The 22,111-nt window shown below is 38.8% G+C and overlaps 1 protein-coding gene across 11 annotated transcripts in view; it reads right to left on the bottom strand.

The window, feature by feature from the left end:
- The window catches only part of TENM3 (teneurin transmembrane protein 3), a 399,040-nt gene that overhangs the window by 58,302 nt on the left and 318,627 nt on the right, over nt 1-22,111 (bottom strand). For 7 of the 11 annotated variants that reach the window (XM_033160981.1, XM_033160987.1, XM_033160988.1 and 4 more), the window contains 3 exons: nt 19,299-19,484; nt 6,949-6,975; nt 3,932-4,078 (listed from right to left, as the gene is read on the bottom strand). In XM_033160981.1, coding sequence (XP_033016872.1) covers nt 3,932-4,078; nt 6,949-6,975; nt 19,299-19,484 — 360 coding nt within the window. The remainder of the gene's footprint in view (nt 1-3,931; nt 4,079-6,948; nt 6,976-19,298; nt 19,485-22,111) is intronic. The other 4 variants (XM_033160989.1, XM_033160991.1, XM_033160984.1 and 1 more) reach the window with 1 other exon arrangement.

Consider the following 22,111-nt stretch of genomic DNA (forward strand, 5'->3'; position numbering starts at 1 on the left):
GCGAAATCCCTTTACCAAATCATCAGTCTATTGTACGGAAGCTGGGACCAAAAATTGCACTTGTCTCATATGGTTCAACAACAACAATCTTTGTTTGAATTAAGAAAGAAAACGAAAGAAAATCACAGAATGTTCAAGTCCACTAAATTATCATTATCAGTACGAGATAATAGTCTTGCATTTAGACTATCTTAACCCACAGGCTAAGTCTTAACAACTTGTCAACAAAAATCTAAACTATGGGCTTTTATAAAAATTCTAATTATACCAGTTTGCTCCCATATAAACACATGGTTCATCTTGATTATTGCATGCACTTTTGATCTTCACATTTCAAACAGGATATGTACAAAATAATCAGAGGCTATACGAAACCTTTCAAGTACAGGAGGGAAAATATTAAACTTCTTCTGCTAAGGAAGGTGTAACTAAAGAATAACAATTGAAGCATATATAGAATCTCAAGATTTTAAAAATTAAGAAAGGTATCTATGTACCTTTTTACATTTTGGAGGGAAGGCAATGACACCCAAAGGTCGCAGGTTTCACTAAGAAAACGTAATTTGTCATATGTCATGCAGACTCCCTACTAGATGCTTGAATTTATATATAGGTGTGTGTGCAGATTTTAAAAAGGATTAGACCCTATTTAGACAATCATATCTTGGTTTAGTAAGCTAAGCCCCAACCCAATGCATGCAGCCTCTTTGTTCAAGACACAAAGAAAAACTCAAATTAACCAGGTACAAGGCAAGAAGTTAGAGCAACTTCAAACAATTAAACCTGGCTTGTTCTTCAGTTGGTAACCAGTTTCCCAGTTTTGATAAAAAGGGCAACTATGGTTATTATAGTGTTCCTGCTTTAATTGTGGCCTGCATGAAAGAGGGAGCAATGGGGCAGCATGTGCAAGGCAAAAGGCTTGTGCAACTCTTGGTATAATCAACCAAACATGGCCAATCTCATGGTGCATTTGCAATACCAAGAAACTGGAGGTTCAATAATACACTAGGTTTCTAATAAACTACCAGAGGCTGGGAATGATGCTTCGGATATTTGTTTTTGAAGAAGGCAACTGAAGCATTTGCTCACTCACTATATTGGGCTGGGTAGACCTAAACAAAGCTATTCAGTTTTTTATGCTGGCAGAAATAGACAATGAAGCTACAATCCAAACCCCCAGGCAGCAGAGGGCTTATCTGAGCAGGATAGCCACTTCCATATCCACAGTCCCACCACGCACACTGCTCAGAGTGAAAATGGGGGCTCAGGTAAAAATGGATTATTTTGCCATGCCAACTCCCAGGCTGCTGAAGCAAAGAACCCAGATAGGACCTGTTGCCATCACAAGTTATAAAACAACAAAAATCCAGAAAGAAAACAGGTGAACCCCCAAACTATACACATCCCATTAGTCTTGCAAGGCTAGGATGGCAAATTTTTGGAACACAAAAATGTGGCCCAGAGGTCAGCATCTTGGGATCCAAGGGATCCTATCTCTTGAATCAGATTCAACACTCAGTGGTAGAATGGTAGAGCCCAGCAGTAATGGGACTAGAGCACACATGGAAGTACTTCACTCATCCCATGTGGTAAGTGATTGCACATGCAGAAAACTCTCCTGCCACCAAGAAGCACATCTATATACACTATCAGGACAGATTAATCTAAAATAATATAGACCACAACTGGGCTGGAAACGTAAAGTAGCAACCGAAAGGAAATAATTCAATTGAATGAGTGTAGAGGCAAAATACATTGCCACAATTCTACATCACAATTCTACATCACATTATTGAAGAACTGAGCATTTTGAAGTTATTCTTGTAAAGGATTACAAATATGTAGATAAGCATACAATCTGAAATTCAGTCAGTAAAACCACAATAGAAAATTTAAAACCTTGCAAAGCAGGTCAGTCAGTGAAATTAGCCATAGCAACAAATGTGACCCAATAGGAGGTAACTCAAAACATGGGCTGTTTTTCAATACAAGTCAAGTCACACTGTACATGGCACTGTAAACTGAACTGAGCATCTAGAAAGCATCTCCCTTGCATACATGAACAGCTTCTCTCACGCCCACTCACATAGGCTAGAAATACCATCCCATCTGGCTGCTACTACCTGCTACTCGAATCAGGTGCTTTTGGAGGAAACTGGTTTTCTAGATCCATTTCAGTTGGGGTTTAGGCCTGGTTTTGACACAGAAGCGGCTTTGGCCGCCCTGTGTGATGACCTCTGTCGGGAGAGAGGCAGGAGAAATGTGTTCCTGTTAATGACCCCCAGCTTCTCAGTCCCCTCCCCTCCAGGATTATTTTCAAGAAAACGGAGATTGCATCTGCATGAAACCAACCTCTCTTCTGTTTCTTCTGGTTCGGGGGAGGGGGGGAAGGAGGGCAGCTTGCCGCAGCAAGAGGGGGAGACACCTGTGACTCTTTACCAGCTGGACTCATCTCTGCCTCTTGGCCTCCCTCCTCCTCTGCTTCAGCTTCTGATTCTGATTCTGGACTTCTCTGCACCACAGACGCCCCCAGCTCACTAAGCCCTATTAACTCTTCAGCTTCCAACACTTCCTCTTCTTCCTCTGACCACTCATTGTTCTCCCATCACCAATCCCCAGGGTCTGAACCTTCTTCCCTTGTGGGTTCCCCAGCTGGTTCCTCCCAGCATTCCGCTTTCTCCAACCACTCCCATGACATGTAGCCTAACTTCTGTTGTTTATGCTCTGGAAACCTCTAAACTAGATTAGTGGAATGCATTATACATAGGGCTGCATCTGAAGATGGTTTGGAAACCAACTGCATTAGCTGCCAATTGGTTTCCGGGCTCAATTCAAAGTGCTGGTTTTGACCCATAAAGCCCCAAACGGCTCATGACCACAATACTTCAAGGACCACATCTACCCATACGAACTGCCTCTGCCCCTGCAATAATAATCTGACACCCTTCTTTGTGTGCTGCCTCCTCCACAAGAGGTTCAATGGGTGGCAACAGGCCTTTTCTGTAGCGACTCTCCATGGAATGCTTGCCTGGAACCATCAATACATATCTTTAGGTGCCAGGAAAAAATATATCTCTTCAACCAGACCTTTGGCTGATTAACATCCCATGGCCTTTTAAATGTGTTTGTGGGAGGGGGATGCCATGTGTAAGCTGCCTTGAGCATGGTTTGAATTGTGGAAAGGTAGCATACAAATAAAAATATGTATTTATGTATGATTGCAATGACAGAAGACAGAAAGGCAAAAGGTACTGTGAAGAACTGGAACTGGGAGGTACATAGAAGTTGAATTTTTCAGAGTGGAAAATAGGGCTGGGGAAAAATGAAGATAAAGTAGTAGGCATTGATGGAAGGCAGGGGAAGGTGTGGCAATGCTGCTGTAGTCGCTAAAAATTATTCTGGAAGGCCTTCAATACTGAGCTATAAGAACACAGGAATGAGTCAAAGCTGAGATCAAATAAGGAACAGTTGTGCTAGTAAGAAGCTTGGTGGGATTAGATTGTTGCTGACAATGGATCTTTTAAAAATGTGAAGTTTTTACTAAATTATTTCTCAACATCTGTACCTCTTGAAAAAATTTCCCGAATGTGGATGTCACAACTATTCACTTTGGGCATGTGTGCAGCTTTATTATAAAGCTCTCTGAAATACAGTATTATTTTTGCCCTTAGATAAAATACTACCACTTGTAACTTAATGCTCACTAATGGATTTCGATGTACACATTTTGCCTGCTGTAACCATCTCTTAAGGATTTGATAGCATACTAAATGAAGGCAATAAATGTTGTAGCACATTCCTGCATGTATCTCATCACAGGTAGTAAAAGCTCTGTATCATTCTCACAGCAGTATTTTTTTTCACTTGATTGGGAAGCCGATAATTTTACAATTTTTTTAGCAGTGCAGGAATTTCACTCTGCATCTCCTACCTCCTTCATTGTCCTTGCTATCAGTACATAAAGTTTCCATGGCGACATCACATCCTGCTCCCCTCCATCCTGGCTGACAAACACAATGCCAACCATTTTGGTCCAGAGTACATCTTCCATTGCTATTACACAAGCCAGGGCATCCCTCTGTCAAAACAGACAAAAAAAAATGACACTGCATGTGATTTAGCTATTACAACAATTTAAAATCTAATCAAAATACGAACAGGGGACACTTACTGGGAACAGGCCTTCAGAACAGCACAAATACTGTAATTGCACATGGAGAGTAACAGCAACATTACCTGGGATTCTAATTCTTAACTAAGTGGCATCTTTGATTGGTCTGACACTTGAGACACCACTTACCTGTGCAGGCAGGAAATATATCCAAGAAACCTCTAAATACCTGCAGGCCAGACAAAATTATGTTTTCCTGTTCTTTATCAGAGTAGCAGGCCATATGATCACAACATAGTACACAACGCAGCCTCTAGGCAAAACGACAGGGGTTCTGCATTTATAGAGGAAATAATTATTTGATGTATATGCATTGCTGGTTACTTGATGGTATAGATTTTGTTAAGCTCCTTGTTATTTTAAATAAATCCTTTGAAATTTCAAAGTAGCTGTGCCACTCTGCTTTCAACAACGTTAATTTTATCTGGTCTCAAGAGTTGCCATGTGTTCATGTGAAATTACAGTGCATTAAATAATTGCACAAAGTATAGGTCAGTTTCAGTGACTATACTTTATGCCGAAAGTACATTCCTTTTCACAGAATAAGCAAAGCCCAGGAAATAGTGAAGCAGCTTAGCATCTATTCTAACAAACATTAGGATTCAGGCTGCATACGGATGGGACAGGACCAACAGGATTTCCAACTAAATGTAATAGCTGTGCGTATTTGATTACTTAGGACGGACAAAATGAAATACCATAAGGACCACAATAAAACATTGATAGACTGAACAAAAACACGGTAGTGACGTGCTTCAAGACAGATAGCGGAGAGTGATTCTTTTGTGACAATCTCCCTAAGGCTTTTGTGCTGTTACCTTTATATCCTATCTTGTCTGCTTTTATGGCCAAGGAGGGAAAATTTGGGAAACAATTAAAATTATTTAATATATCCAGAATCTATTACTTTTTTTTTCATCTAACAGTACATCAAAAACAGTATCTGTCACTTCCTACTGATGGAAAAACTGGCATGCAGCCAACATGACTGTATGAGAATGACAACAGTATATATCTATATACATATATAGATATAGATATAGATATATAGATATATAAATGTATATATATGTAGAATTCTAGTATTCCTTATCTATGACTGCGGTAAGACATTCACATAAGCAAGTACAGAAGCATAACTATGATCAGTGGCTACAAATCAGGTATTTTAGGAAAAAGCAGTTATTTCTAACTCTATACAGCATGTAATATAACCTTATTAAGTTGCATCTGTTTAAGTGTCTCTGGGAACTAGCTTAGTGTCCTGTTTCTGTTGATTCGCACATGTGCTTGAAACCATCTTTTTTTGCTAGGAATCCTTAAATAATTATTAACGTACTTCTTTCTCCACTTATGCAGCACAAATGAAACAATCATTCTAAGGCCGTTATTGCCTCTAGCAAAAATTAGTACTTACAGATGGAAGGGAATAATAGTAGCGTCTCATGACAAGGTATGATGAAGCTATAGTTATGGATATCATGTCATCATGCCAGGCTGAGATTAGATTTGGCTGCCAGTTTTTCTTTAGGTACTATTTGCCATCTGCACTTTTCAATTGTATGTGCAGAAGGTAAATTTTTTACTTCTGAAATGTTTTTCTTCCACTTTGGTTACAGAGGACACACAGCTTTATCTGTCCTACTGGCAAAGAATTACAGAAAACAATTGAATGCACTCAAGAGTGATTATACGAAAGCCTGGATTCTGCCATGAATATTACCATACTCTAATGAAAAAGCACAAATAAGGAAGAGAAGAAAGGCAATCTGGAAAAAAGGGGAGTACTTGTGATAATTAAACAAAAACACATTTCTTTTACCACAACTGAAGATATGAGAACGTTCACTGTTTAGTGGTACATGCTCAATGAAGAGTTGGCTAAATCAACTTTTCCATTGCAATCCAAAACTATGAAGTATAATTATTTGATTTCACACAAATTTTCTTAGTAAATGGCAATAAAATATTTTAACATATAAGCTTATTTTTTAAAAGCTTATAAACATTTTTTTAAAAAATAAAAATAAAATAAAAGCAACTATGGAGCTTCCATAAATTTAAGCAGCTTGCCAACTGCAATGGCCAGCATCCAAAGCAGCGCACATGATGTTCTGATTACACATGGCACAAAGCCATCAAGGTCCTGACAAGGACCCAGCGAGGAACAATAGGAAGGAACAGCGGTGTTTTTCACCCATATATGGACCCATATCCAACTAAGTTCTACCCAAAGTAGACCCACTGTATAGAAATTTCAATGGGTCTACTCTGAGTAGGTCTACATGGGATACCACCTATGGTATGACATGGATCCTGGCCAATGGCACCACTGGCTTCTTTTACACACATATCTCTATTGCAATGTATCCTTGAAGCTATGACATTTTCTCATCCTGTGACTAACATTTCATTTTTTTTCTTATCGTATAGGATGACTAGGAGATTCCTTCAAGCAACAAAAGCTAGAAGGCTTTAAAAAACCACAAACAGCAGATGCACAGCTATCTTCAGTTTTTGATACCACCAAAGCTAATCCATTTATACAGGATATAGTGAAACTTACAAAGTGCTTAGTAAAAATGTTAACAGGTGACAAAAAACATTAAAAGTCTTTATCTCTTAAATCCGAGGAACATGGAAAGTAACATGAATGAAATTTATAATTCATGGAGTACATATAAAATACGTTGCACTTGCCAAGTCTAGTGGAATGGTTGCTATAATATACACAGAGATACATGGAAGCATGTCAAGTAAGAGCAAATATACAGTACCTTTAACTATCTTATCCAAATAGTGAGCTTGAGAATTAAAAAGAAAAAAGAGAACAGACAGACGTTTCAGAAAAGTAATGTAGGAAAGGAATTGTTCAGAATTTACAACAGAAAGAGCAGTGATTTGCTGAAATGAGATCTCACATCGCATAGAAGGTTTTCCCAGTGTTTCTCTACAGCAAAATATACAGTCATCATTTGATTAAACAGTCAGCATTTTAAAAATGCATTTTTAGACCAAAAAACCAACACATTTCAAAGTCTTCAGTTTACTTTATAGCTGTTTTTGTTATACCTAGTCTTTTACGTAGAGCAAACCTAACCAAAGTCATAATTTTTTTTGATTTTCAGTTCATGTTAAAGCAGTTACGTAACACATGAGCTTTACAGCTTGGCCAAACTGAAGAACCATATATCTGATTTCCAAGTCATGTACAGTTCAGACGTTCTGGACAGAACAAGTACTGTATTTTAATTGTGTCCTGTATTATCACTACTTCAAAAAAGAAACAATATACTTCTGCAATCCACTTATTTGTCTCAGCGTACTTAGCCAATTATGCAAAACACAGAACTATATTATTTTATTGAGAGCAGCGGTACCTAGCAATGCAGAAGAAACTAACAGATGTTTTCAAATTTGAGAGAGAAACAAGGTTACAGATACATATATAAAATAAAGCATGTAACATATAAAATAAGAGAAAGTCTATTGGTTGTTTTCCACAGGTAGATATTGTTTCAAGTAAAGGTTGGCTGCTGTTTTTTAAAGACAGGGCAGTGGTTAAATAATAATTGCTTAATGTTTAACACTGCAACTTACTTACACACCACATGTCTTATTTTCTAGTCACTTACTGTAGGCTAAATTCAATATAAGTGTGACCCGTACATTATGTATTGTATTGCACTGTTTTACTTAAATATGCTATAAAACACTTGGAATCACTGATGGAGTATATCAATTGTCAATCAAACAAAACAAACAAACAAAATAGCAGACAATATGTGACTTATTTACTCCCAACTTATTTACTCCCAACTTGCCGTGGCAACAGCCTAGCATGATATAATGTATCAACTGATCTACGAAGGTAGTTTCATTGAATATAATAATAATAATAATAATTTATTATTTGTACCCCGCCCATCTGGCTGGGTCTCCCCAGCCACTCTGGGCGGCTTCCACCAAACATTAAAATACATTTAAAATATCACAGTTTAAAAACTTCCCTAAAGTTGAAACACTTACCAAATGTAGCTTTAATCACCACGTGTGAATTCACTCTAAGATAATATCAGTGAAGCTGAACCTGGTTTGCCCTTTTTGTAAGAGTCATTATTGACGTTATGCAGGATGAGATGGTAAACTGAATTGATGCCATTCCAGTCTGTACACTTTCCAACTGCCTATTTGTTGATGCTCTCACATACAAATCTCTCTCCACATAGCAAACGTACACCATGGAGAATGCTACTGCTTGGTGCATGCATGCATCCCTGGAATCTTAAGTTGATGAACAAATCTCTTAAAGAGAGATTACGATGGGATATTCAGGTGTGATAGGCACAAACATAGATTTCTGTAAGTGATGATCAGCAATGTGAACTTAGCACAGAAGGCAAGAGGGTAGACATTGCAGCACTCGTGAAATGTGGTTGGTGACTCACTTCTTTTAGGAGGGCTGCAACTGCCATTGAGATATCTAAAGGGCACACCCACAGAAAGCACTAGGTAATCTTGTGTTTGGCTACCAAAGCATGAAGAAGCTAATTAAGTGCAAATATCAGAGACAAGTTGACATCCTACTAGATCAGAGCTTTCCAAATTGTGTGTCGTGACACCTTAGTGTGTCTGCTGCAGTGTGTAGGTGTGTGGCATGAATGCTGCCGACACTCCTCCTTGGGCTGGAAACTGGTTAGTTTACCCCCGGTTTACTAGTAAAACTGAATTACTGTGTCGCGAAATGATGTGTGTCTAAAATGTTTGTCACCAGCATGAAAAATCTGGAAAGCTTTGTACTGGTAGCTAGATGATGCTGGTAGGAAGTACACCTGACCATTGCTTCCAGTTGGTACACGGCAATAAAAAACAGAAATATTCCCAGATTTTTTTTGTTGCAGCAGATAAATATGGCTACCCCTGTGCAATTCACAATAGCTTCATGCAGAATGAAAGATTTGAACCAGACTATACGGAAAGATAAAAGTTGTGTGTTATGTACATCTATACTCCATGTGTCCATACCATTAGTGGCTCAGTGTATGCACTGAATAGGAAGGAAAAATAAAATGGAATCATACAGGATCCAGTGTGGGATGCAGAGACGTCTGTGGGCAAGACACAGATAAAAAGGATAAGTGAAAAAGGAAACCATACATTTGGGAGGTGAATTTAAGGAAAGATGTGCGAAGGTGGAAGGGAGGAGAAAAGCAGTATGGGTACTTCTAGGAGGGTGTTCATAGGGAATGAGTGTTCATGCACACAAATTTTTCGGTGTTCACATATCATTGGTGTATCATTTCATTTAGATTTCTCTTTTACACAGAAAAAATAGTAAGTTAAAAGAACCTGTTGCCAACAACCTTCGTGTGTGAGATATCTGAGCAACCTGTTGGCAATATTAAGTTCACCATTGGGAAACATCCTAAGTATAGAGGTCGCTTGCTGAAGGGAATATGTGAAATGGAAGACTAGGGTGGGATTTAACGGGGGAATCTTATAGCATTTATAGAGCTAATTGGTGAGTAGGTAACAGAAAGGAGTATCTGGACTGGAGAAAAGGTTAGAAGAGATGGAAGGAGAAGATGTGTAAGAAAAGTCATTAAGCTGTGTTTGAAGACAATGGTACAAAAGGGTTGGAAGGAGTGTGATGGGAGATGGGGGATAAAGACTAGACTGGAAGATAATATGATGCTATCTTCATCTGCCAATTGGCTTCTCTCTCTTTGTTTGCCTTGCCCAGGGTCTGTCAGGAGCTCAAGTACAGTGGACGCTCGGGTTGCGAACGCGATCCATGTGCGAGGCGTGTTCGCAACCTGCAGCGTCCATAACCCGCAGCGCCGCATCTGCGCACGGGCGGGTTGTGATTCGGGGCTTCTGTGAATGCACAAAGCGCCAAACCTGGAAGTAACCCGTTCCAGTACTTCCAGGTTCTGCACGGTGCGCAACCCGAGGTATAACTGTGTAAGAAATGGGGGGAGGAAATGAAAACCAAGGCCAAAGTCATTGCAAACAATATTCCAAAACTCACTCTCTGCTCAGAGCAGACCCTCTGAAATTAATAGACCTAATTTAGTCGTGTTCATTAATATCAGTGGGTCTATTCTGAGTAAAACTTAGTTGAATACCACCCTTACAATAATTAACGTAAATATATGTTATTTGGTGGAAGTATAAATATAGTTAATACTGTACACAAATAACAGCTCCATACCAAAATAAATACTCAGAGGATAGAAGGACAAAACTAGGCTTTGTGCGTAACAAACTTGAATCCCATTTATTTCCTGAGAAAAGTGATGCTTGTGGGAGGGTGATGTGCAACGGAAAAGAGACAGAGCAGGGCACTCCCCCCCCCTTTGTTGAAGTTAAACACATTTCTGTAATTCTGCTGGAGGGAAATAACTTAAGGTAGTTTGATATGGAGCTGAGAAGCATGCAGAGAAAGGATTATGTAGTGCCTGTTACTTCTTCACTCTATATCATTTCCCCTTGGATGAAATTTTACTATAAAATTTCAGATTTCACTATAAAAAATATGGTTGCTTTGCTAGCAAAAGCTCAGGCCTTCGAAAAATATGGGCATGTCCCCCCCCCCAAAAAAAACCCTGAGCCTCACAGCTTTTTTAAAAAATCTCTCAGTTGACAATGATGGAAATAAGACAAATTTTGAATCATATAATTTGTTGGCTTAGTACTATTAAGATTGTGGGAGGGCACGGTGGGAATACATTAGGATTCACGTAAGATTCCTTAAAAGATTTCTAATAGCTTCTGTAATCAACTAATGTAAGAAACATCAACAAATTGCAAAAGGAAAACAAGCATAGCAACAAGAAGAAAAATTATTCATCTCCATTGTAATTTCTCCAGCAATAAACTATTAAAGCTAGCAGGAAAATTCCCATTTACTATTATATATTTTTTAACAACAGGTCTTAATGCAGGCTTTCTAAAATTTAATGCTTTTCATTAGTCTTCCATTAGAGATATAAGTAGGTATCCCCCTTAGATTATTCATATGCTAGCTCCTGTAGATATGACAGAATAGCTACAGCCTGCAAAAAAGTATATATTAAATCCATTTATTCCAATCATCTCCTGTTTAAATCAGCATGAACAGCATGCTCAGTGATTTGATGTTCCTTAATTGGTACTCACTGCACTGTTTTATTACTGATTACCCTGTCATAAAGGATTATAGCAGTGACATAATTTTCAATGCAGTATAACAAATTCATATTCATATTAGTTTATTCATGCCCTTTACGAGATATTTTCACTTACCGTGATCTTTCTTGTCTAGGGCTAGAATAAAAAAGAAAAATACTAACTATACTGTTTTGCGCACAGCTTTTCAACATGACTGTAAGCTAAGATGTCATGCTAGGGGTAAAATAATTGACCCGGTATTAAAAATGCTTTCCTACCACTTAAAATGAAACTTAAATAAAACTTGCAGGGAAAGCTGCGACACAAATTCCAATGGCCAATTCCATGAAACACAAGCTGGTGAATTCATACTCAGATTTGGGCACACTGACTGATGCACTGGAGAAATTTCATAATTTGTAGCCCTTAAAACTTACAAAGGTTGTTATGCTCACAGTGCTATGAATATTCTTGGTGATGTTTTGGCAGTAGTTATCACCAGATATAATTTAGCACCAGAAACCTACTGCACGATACAGGATTGGGTGGAGAAGGAACAAGTAACGGGAGACTCCTGAGTATATTTCAGCTACCACAGAGTCACTTAAGGTTCCACCTCTCTAATATTTGAAATTGAATTTCCTCCTTTGCTTCCAAACGGGACCCAAAGCCTTAACCTGGTCCTCTGAAACACTCCCCACCCCAAACCACCCTAACATCTTTTGCTCCACCAATATCAGAGCTCCAACATTGCTAGGGCCACAGAAGTTGCTACAGAGGTAGAGAGGGAGCTATATTGGATCTCCAATTTAGAGTTATCTACATGATGTATTCTATGACCCCAGGTCAAAGGATTGCAGTCTTAGTAGATAAAAAGAATACCAGACACAGATATTACTCTTAAAGATGGATTTTAGTGCTAACTAGGAAATACAGTCATACCTTGGAAGTCGAATAGAATCCATTCTGGAAGTCTGTTAAGACTTCTAAAATGTTCAGAAACCAAAGCGCGGATTCTGATTGGCTGCAGGAGCGTCCTGCAGCCAATCGGAAGCCGCACCGGACATTTGGCTTCCAAAAATCGTTAAAAAACCAGAACACTCACTTCCAGGTTTTAATTGGGAGCTGAATTGTTTGGGAGCCAAGGCATTTGGGATCCAAGGTATGACTGTAAATGCTTAGGGTGACACATCCTGCTGTGTGTGGTGGTAAGGATTTTGCTCTGCAATTGAAGGCAAATAGGCCAGCAAAGCTGTTTAGGTTTTGAGCATTAGTTTTGTGATGAAGCATTAAATAAACCATTATTGAAAATTAATTACTACCTTTCCTTTAACCTTATAGTAGCCTAACATGACTGCAGAGTCACTCTGTGGTAGAAAAATGTGCAAGTATGTAGCAGTACCTAGGCTCAGTTATGCCATCTTTCATAACCTCCACACAGGCCTGAATTGAAACAATTTGTCTCCATTAATTGTAATTAGTGTCACATTGCTACAAATTCAGTCACATAATATCTTCAGTTTCACATGCAATACCTAATATTTTCAGAATTGACAGATGGTATTTCTGTTTTCCCAAGTCTTCTCTTTTATTATCAAAATACTGTCATTTTCTGAAGTGTTCAAAGTTCTGTGCTGACAGAGGCCTTTATTTTTTCCTACAGAGAATGCTTACTCTTCACTTTCTAATTCTGCAGAAGTAAGAATAATTCTGAATTTGAACCTACAATTGTAATAGATTGCACTTTTTCTTGCATAGCTTGTAGAGTGCCAGACCAGCTGTATTCTTTGAACATTTTGTCCTCTCGTATATCTATCAGTTTCCTGTGCAATAGCTGCTACTAACTTCAATGTGTTCACAGCACGTCTGCAATTTTTAAACTTACAGACTTCCTTCGTGTAGGCTTTTTTTTTTTTTACTACTTGTGTAAAGTTCTACGTTGCTCATTTAAATCTGGTAAGAGCATTTATGTTTTTATTGTAACATTTCAAACAGGATTAGAGTAGTCTTTGGACTACTTAACTGCTAATTAGCTATCAGTATGAAAGCAGCTAAGTGCTAATTATGTGCCTTGTTAAAAACATGTAAAATCATATATGTACATGGTTCCATGGCACAATGCCTGTCTTATTTATAGTGCCATTTAAAACAAGCTTTTAAAATCTCTCCATTACTCACACCATTTTTTTGATGTTAACGTGAAGGAGAACAAACTTCCAGCAGCTTCATCTAGCAAGATATATCTAGTAACAAACAATAGGTTGCTTGAGAAGCTACAGGTTCTGTTGCATTAGGCCTGAACCAGCAGTAGCTCACTATTCTAAATTCTGTCTGTGCTTTCAGTTTCAAATAGTCTTCCCTGGAGCCATAACATTCAAAAAGCCCTCTAGTCACCCAGCTCTGCCTTCTTGCCCCACAGACTTGACAAGTAAACAATCTCTGTACTTCCATGAGCCCAACAATTCAGTACAAATAATCCTGATTTTGCCTCCCAATTGATGGGAGGCACAAAAACCAGGATTCAAGTAATCCAGACTAGTCTGCTACTAGGTGTCTCCAACTGCTTTCTGCCTAGCTCCACAAATTCAAAGGTCAAAATTCATTCTAAACAGCTTAGCCTTCTTGTAGGAAACAGAGAACTCAAGGAAGTCCCAGTTAACTATTCATGTCTCCTTAAGTTGGTTTTCCTCATACACTGAGATGCAGTCCACTAATGATATGCTTATTGCCCCCATCCATTTGAGACTAGGTTATAATATACATGCCTCCCAGCCAGGTTAAAATATCACCAAAACCTAACTCCATCTCTTCTCTGAATGCTTAATGGCGTACACTCACATTTACACCACTTACATTGAACCACATGAATATGTATATAAATATTAATTTTGGACAGAACGATCATTGTTTCCACACCATAACAATTAAACAGCTGTAATGCCTCTCGTGAGTTAAGTGTTTGAGCTGCAGGCAAGTTCTTTAAACAGATGGTCTTACTCACCCATATTTAACTTTACAGATTTATTTCAAAAGAGCTGTTGACAAATCAGAATGCAGCAGAATTTTAATGCAGGTTTTCTAATCTGCAATGTAAATTACCTAACAATAATAATGTGTATAGAAAGAAAAAAAATTATGAAGCTTTTTAATTGGAGCCACTAATACAACACTTGAATATAGTAGATTCCTACCAACGTAATTATTTGCTAATTCCATTCGACTAAATGCGTTTAATGGCAAAGCAGCTGGTGAAGCATTCACTTTTATAGTGTTCCTATCACAGTTATTTAATTTACCCAAGATAAGTGTCAGCTAAATTGCAAAAACAATAGCCTATCGCTAACAATCTCCCTTCCAACTATACACTCTTGCTCAGTTGGGTGTGAATCAATGCAACTTACATGGACCTAAAGTTAAGCACACAACTATGTATTTAGTTATAAGCTGATATCATTGATACTTCATCACATGTCCAATTGCGTCCTATAATTATTTTAGAAAGAGAACTTAATTTACTTTATTCTGAAAGAGTCAGGGCTGGTCCACCCATTACCCACAAAATTCTACTACCTGTATTCAATTCAACAGAAGAACTCAATCTACATACATTCACTGAAATAGCAATACAGAATGGGTCCCTCCATTGAAAACATTACAGCATTCTTTGAATTGTACAATGTACCTTATCAGTAAGTTTTGTCGAGCAGGTTTGGGTGCAGTGATAGAGAACTTGTAGCTTTCCAGATGCTATTGGAACTCCAGCTCCAGCCCCTGACAGCCATGGATATTAAAGATTGTGGCTGCATCAACATCTGGAAAGCTATAAATTCGTTGTGTCTATTTTAGTGCCTGATTCTCAGTTCCACATGGACCAGCGTTATAGAGAGTTATCTTTCCATCAAGGCAATCTTAAGTGGGATCAGTAAGGAGCAGAGTGGTCACACTGTCTTACCCATTCTTCTTTGCTATCCTAGTTCTGGTTTGACAAAGATGAAAGGTCCAAAGATTGAGCCACTGGGTCCAAAGATCGAGTCACTGGGAGACAACTGCTGCCCAGCCTTGTTACACCTGTACCTCTGCCCATCATTGTCTCTGGCGCCACCTACTGCCTGGGCTTCCCACCTTCTGCCCTACCTGTCCCAATGAGCACCAGCCACTACAGACTCCTCTCATTATTATTTGTTGCTTCTGAACTGATGCTCAAACAAGTTAGATCCAGTTAAAAGCTATATTAACACTAGGTTAAAATCTCAACAGTTACAGAGCACTGGTTTCCGCTGCCTCCCATGTCTCCACTCAGTAGGAAGAAGGCCGATAAGACAGATGAGCTCCAGGCCAGTCTGAAATGATGCGTGCAGATGAGCTTTGGACTTAAAAACAAGGAGAGGTTCTGCTCACTTTTACTGAATGTATGCTCACAAGGGTTCACACAGCTATTTGTGCACACAGCTATTAACTTGGAAAAATGTGAAAAGCTTGCAGTTCTCCTGGCATGTAACTCTGAACAATGGACAAGTTCCCAACTTTGGAGAGCGAGGAAGTGTATGCTGATCATATTAGGTAAAGGTAAAGGGACCCCTGACCATCAGGTCCAGTCGTGTCCGACTCTGGGGTTGCGGCGCTCATCTCGCTCTATAAGCCAAGGGAGCCGGCGTTTGTCCGCAGACAGCTTCCGGGTCATGTGGCCAGCATGACAAAGCTGCTTCTGGTGAGCCAGAGCAGCACACGGAAACGCCGTTTACCTTCCCGCTGGAGCGGTCCCTTATTTATCTACTTGCACTTTGACATGCTTTCGAACTGCTAGGTGGGCAGGAGCTGGGACCGAGCAACAGGAGCTCACCCTGTGGCAGGGATTCGAACCACCGACCTTCTGATCAGCAAGCCCTAGACTCTGTGGTTTAACTCACAGCGCCACCTGGGTCCCGCTGATCATATTAGTGAGAAGTAAACCACTACGATGCGCAAGCCATCAATAAACATAGGTTTAAGGAAGCACCTGATGCAAGTTTCCACTGAGAACTTCTATTAGTTTTAAAAAATGTTTCATTTCTTTCCCACCTAATTTTCAATTACTCTTTCTATTTGCATTCAGCACGGCACATATTTTGAAGCCCCCCAAAAATCCCATCTCTCCAGTTTAAGGAAAGGTAGTCCTTTGAGGTGTTCTCTGCTAATAGTGCTTTAAACTCCAAGCTGTTTATTGAGTTACATTGATTTTCATGTAGATGCAGGCAATTCAAATGGAAATCTGGCCTAGGGGAAATCCTAATACCTTTAAGCTACGAAATACCTGCTATTTGTTTTTATTTCTTCACTACATTGGAAAGCAAGATCATTAATGACCACAAAGACATGCTTTGTTGAGAAAAAAAAATGTAGGCAAGCTGGTCGGTGCACCTCTATTAAACACCAAGGCTGATGTGAGGTTAGGAAGCCAATCAGTGAAAATTTGAAAATGAAACACTAACAGCTGGGAAATTAGCTGTTAAACACTACATACAAGACTAAAACATTTGGAATCTGGACAGAATTTCAATCTTGCACCTTGTATCTTGTTTTATTAAACATCATTATTGTACGACTAGTAAGTATTGCTGTACTAACTCACATGGTGCAATTATTATGGTGCATTGTGTTATTTCCCGTCTTGTTTCTTTTGAACCCTGTAATAGGATTACAAAGACTCTCAGAAATATAAGTGGTGTACCGGTAAGTTATTCCTCTTGGCAATTATCGCAGAATCCTTTCTCTACTGCTATTGTATAGTGATCACAGACTTACTGGGAGTACCACAAGGGCTGGGTGCAATACACTTCATTTTATCTGTACCGACAGAAGGTTGGATCCAAAATACTAATTTTGTTGGGGGGGGGAAACTGTTTTCATTGGGAGAATGGAATCTTGAAATCAAACTCATTGGTTCTACCCATTTTCTCCTTTCAAGCTTTCTATCATTTTATTTATATACGCAGCTCCTGTTTACCACAGTATATGCTCCATGGAAATTGTTCATTAGGCGAGCATTTGCATAACGAGTCCACAATTTCCAGTGATTCCTAGGGGAACATTTGTAATTGGGGATTTGTCTGATCTCTCTCCATGGTTCCTTCCTAAAATGGCTGCAGCCAATCAGCATGTCTCTCACAAAGAACAAAAACTGATCTGTCTGATCTCTCCTGCTCTCCAATTTGTCTGATCTTGTTCCCTCCCTCTCTGCATAGTTTCTGTCCAAAAATGGCTGCAGCCAAACAGCAAAGCACAAACAAGCAAGAAAGTAGGCAGACTCCAGATATTCAGATATCTGAACCTGCAGAGTGTACAGCAAGGTTTGGGCACAATTCTTTAAATTCAAATAAGTTAATTTTTGCATAGCGAGTGGAGAGCGGGACCTACATGTGTAAGAAATTATAGTTTACTCTTGTAACATACATATATGCATACATGCATATATTACACAAGACAGCTCTTACGTGTTGTTGCCATCAATAAATACACTCTAGCACCAATATTAAATCAGTAAGTTTGGTATTCTATAAGTTTAAAATTGGTAAATGGAATTTCAAAGTATACTTATAATAAAATTTTGGCATAGGTATTCTCATAGCTGCAGGCTGCAATTCTGTCCCCATCCATTAGGGTTTAAAGAGATTGGTGAGATTGATAGTTATTGGGAACCATGACGATGTGTAAGGGGAAACTGGATATATATGGGATTAGGACTGTTGCTGAATTAGTCAGTCATTGCAGGAAAATGGAAGCCCTACCGAAACCACCTGAATGTTTAAAAACTTAACAAATATCCAAAACAACGAATGTATTATTGTAAAAGCAGTAATGCAATAAATACATGGGCAACACATAGTTTTGAAATCTAGTCAAACTCCCTGCCTTCCCAATGCTGATGAAAAAAACCCTGTTGTGTCTAATACATTGGAAAAAAAATGTGCAAGAACAGTTCATCCATATATAATTGTAATCCAAGTAGGTCGGTGAGGCCAACAGAAGAATGATTTGCTGAATAATTACAAGCTGACAAGCTAAAGCTTAGCGATAGGCTTTGTCTCCCACATCCATTTTACCATAGACTTTTAAAAGGAGCAGGAAATATGGAGACAAATGTGAAGGATCACTATGAAAAGTCTTCCTTCATTTGTCCTCTTTGTGATCTTTAATGACTTATCATGGCTCCAACTTAGTTAGATATCAACCTTTGATATTGGTCAAAGACTGGTTTCTGAAAAGAAACATAACAGAATTCTAAGAAAGAAAATTTTAAGAAAGAAAAAAGGCTCCTTTCTTTTATATCCATATAATATGCAGGATGTAAAGGAAAAAACGAGTCTTGTACTACAAAAACATAGGGCCTCTGCTCTTGCTTGCAAAAAAACAAACTAACAAACCTATGAATGGAAGTGCTGAAAGTCAGCAAGTTGCTCAATTTGTCGAAATAGAAGCTTTGTGGAAATGTTAAATAATTCATTATGCCTGCTAACAAAACTCAAAAGTTATTTCAGGGTGCTAGATTTCCTGGCAAACAAACCAGCTTTTATGTTCATGCACAATGTTTCTTTAGTTTCCTTTGTTAATAAAGGTGAAATGAGATGCACGACTACAAGCTAAAAATCGAAAAGCTGGTAGAAATGAACTGATTTATAAAATGATTAGGAAGAATACAAAAATAGTTATCATTGGAGTCAGTGAACTTATGTGTAGAAAAAACCAAGAAAAAAATTGAATAGCGATTCTTGCCCCTTCTATCTGGGGTAAGATAGCTATAAAGGATTGATGATCCATCATATAAGCATTTCTTTTTCTTTTTTTAAAGTAACAATTCCTTTACACAAACTGACAAGTGAAAATATTCCATTTGAAGGAACAAGCTTCAAAGTGCTAAATTTATGATTCAGACAAGGTCAGGACCTCTGGCTTTTTAAATTCAGTATTGAAGAATAATATTAAAGCACAGTTAGCCTACCAATCGTGCAGTGCTCGCCATTCCAGCCTTGGCTGCATTCACACTTCCCATCTTTACATGTTCCATGTTCAGCACACCGAGGGTGACATGCTCTTTGACTGCAGGATGGGCCAGTCCAGCCTTCTTCACAACGACAAGTTCCACCCATGCAGATGCCATGTGTGCCACAGTCAACAGAACAGATTTCTGCATCAGAAATAAACAGCAGGAGATAGGATGATGGGGTTGGGGTTGGGGTGGGGAAAGAACACAATAATTAGCCAAATTCCTGATCCAACCTGATCACAGAGGAAAATTTAATTTAAAAAGTTACTATAAAAGCATTTTCAGGAAGCTCTCAAGAGGATGGGGAATCTACATCTTAGCTAATGCTCTATTAGTTGCCCAGGAGATTTAGTGATGTTTATCTACCACAGCTTTTCTTAAGTTAGCTTTGAGTATTTTAAAATTAGATTTCCTAATCACATATATATTAAGACTCACCTGTTCTTACACATAGGAGGATTTATGTAATATTCTTACTGAGCATTGAGATCATATGCACTGAAAACTAATAGTAGCTACAGCAGAAAATCTTGCTTTAACCCACAGAAAAATAAAGATACAACAATATCATGTTAATGTTTTGATTCTACCAGTGTTAAGCCTGAAGTCTTCCATCAAGGGAGTAAAAACAGTTATTCCTTTTGTCTATTTCCGTTCTATGATCTCCAGCACTTTTGTTCCTGAAATTGTCAGTCTAATGGATTATTTTATGTAACCTTGAAATTAAGTGTTTCCATTCTTGAAATCCTCATGATTGTTGAAAGAGCACTGAGATAAAGTTCTTTCCTATTCTCTGCACTATTGTGGCAACTTAATATAACTACACTCCCAAGTCCACAAGTAAGTATAGTTATTGTGTGGAACATCCAACACAAGATGGATGCATTTTGTATGTGGGTGTCTATCCTTGAGCCCAAAATATCTTGTGTTCTGATTGGGTAGTTTTGGCATAGGCATTGGGAGTGAATCCAGAACCAACCAACATGACTTCTGGATGACTGATTGGCAGGGTCGCCTCTGGGTTAAGGATCACCCTATGACCTACATCTGGGCATCTGGACACAAGCAATGCCCCTAGGACCCCTCTAACAGGGTACCCTGATCCACTGGAGTGGGGGCTGGGACTCCAAATCTCCTTCCTGCTTAGACCAAGGATCCAACCCAATGCCCTAACAGCCAGATTGGTTGTGACAATTGCTATGTGGTAGGCAAAAAACCCCAAACAATATCAACTGGCCATTTTACCCATTATTTACAGCAGGGGTGGGCAACCATTTTTTCTGTGGAGGGCCGCATATCCTCAGGGGTAATCTGTTGGGGACCACATGCAAGAGGTGGGTAGGGTTGGCCCAAAAGTGGATGAAGCCACCTGTTTTTTCTTTCACTGTGTTTGCCATGTCCTCCCACTCTGCCATCCTCATTCCTCCCATTATCTCCATCCTTGTTACCTGTATGACATTAGTCCAAAGACCACATGAAATTAGAGGAAAGGCCACATGTGGGAGATAGGTTGGTCACTTTCCATCTACAGTATTCAGTTCCTTATTTGTCATCTTGTGAAAATGATTGCTAAAATAATAAAGCTACACAAAACACTTTATTCTCAAACTGAATACAAGGTTTGAAATAATACTCCAGTCTATTACAGTTTGCATTCATCTTTCCTTCTTTTTTTGAGGGAATAGTTTTCTGTGAAGCTAATATGAGGAGGAAAAACATAGCTTAAGGGATATAGTTTAAGACTCTTAGAACAAAGCTGGCACAGCCATATGATGTTTCATAAGCATATTATATGACTTCTGTCTCCTGAAAGAAAGAAACAGCAGAAAAAGCAATTCCGGAAACAAAGATCAGAAATTATTTGTGATAGATATTGAAATAGGAATGTAATAATAAAAAAGCTGAAAAGGATCCTTCCCCTGAGACGTCACTGCTGTATCTAAAAGAACTGTAAAACATTAAATATACTATCAAGACTTGTGACAATTTTTATGCGCTAGAAGGTGTGGGAGCCAAGAGAGTTTCTCATATAATCTTTTTATATCTACTTTGAACTGAATGATGTATTTATTTATTATGAGATCTTGGATGGATTAACTTCAAAACTTCAAAATATCAACCCTGCTCTGGGAGGAAAAGGTTTATTTCAGAGGCCCCACCTTTTGTCTTCCATCTAATCAATTTTTCATTAGAGTGGAGGTGTTTATCAGCTTCTAGCACACTTGCTTTAAGCAAGGTGCGTCAGTCTTTGTAATGAACTTATTAATTAGAGTTAATTTAACTGAAGAGGAATTGGAGGGCTAATTAATGGACAAGCTGCTGATGAAGACAGAGGAAAGCAAAGTTGATTTTAAATGTGCTACCCATCCCCGCCCCCGCTAAACCTTTAGATGGAGCAAAACAACTTTTCCCTTTCCTCTTAGAATCTTAACAAAACATGTATAAACTGATTATCTACAGGTTATTTGAAATATTTGGAGAATAAGGAGCAAAGTAATTAATCTGTAAGTTTCAATGGTTCTGGAGCATAATCAGCTCTCTAGCCACCCACTCACCACCAGCACCAGCCCTGGAATACTGCCCAGGCTGCTCCTCCACAAGCGCCACCATTCCACGGACATTTCATCACCCTGGCTTGCCAATCTGCTGCTCTTTCCACACCCTTCTACTGCAATCCTAGCCATTCATTCTTGTCTCTTCCTCCCACCTACACCCCCTCCCTTACCAGGCAGTGATAAGAATGGAAAAGATCATGGTTTCCTTCCATT

This window comes from Lacerta agilis, chromosome 9 (assembly GCF_009819535.1).
Source record: "Lacerta agilis isolate rLacAgi1 chromosome 9, rLacAgi1.pri, whole genome shotgun sequence".
Lineage (NCBI taxonomy): Eukaryota > Metazoa > Chordata > Lepidosauria > Squamata > Lacertidae > Lacerta > Lacerta agilis.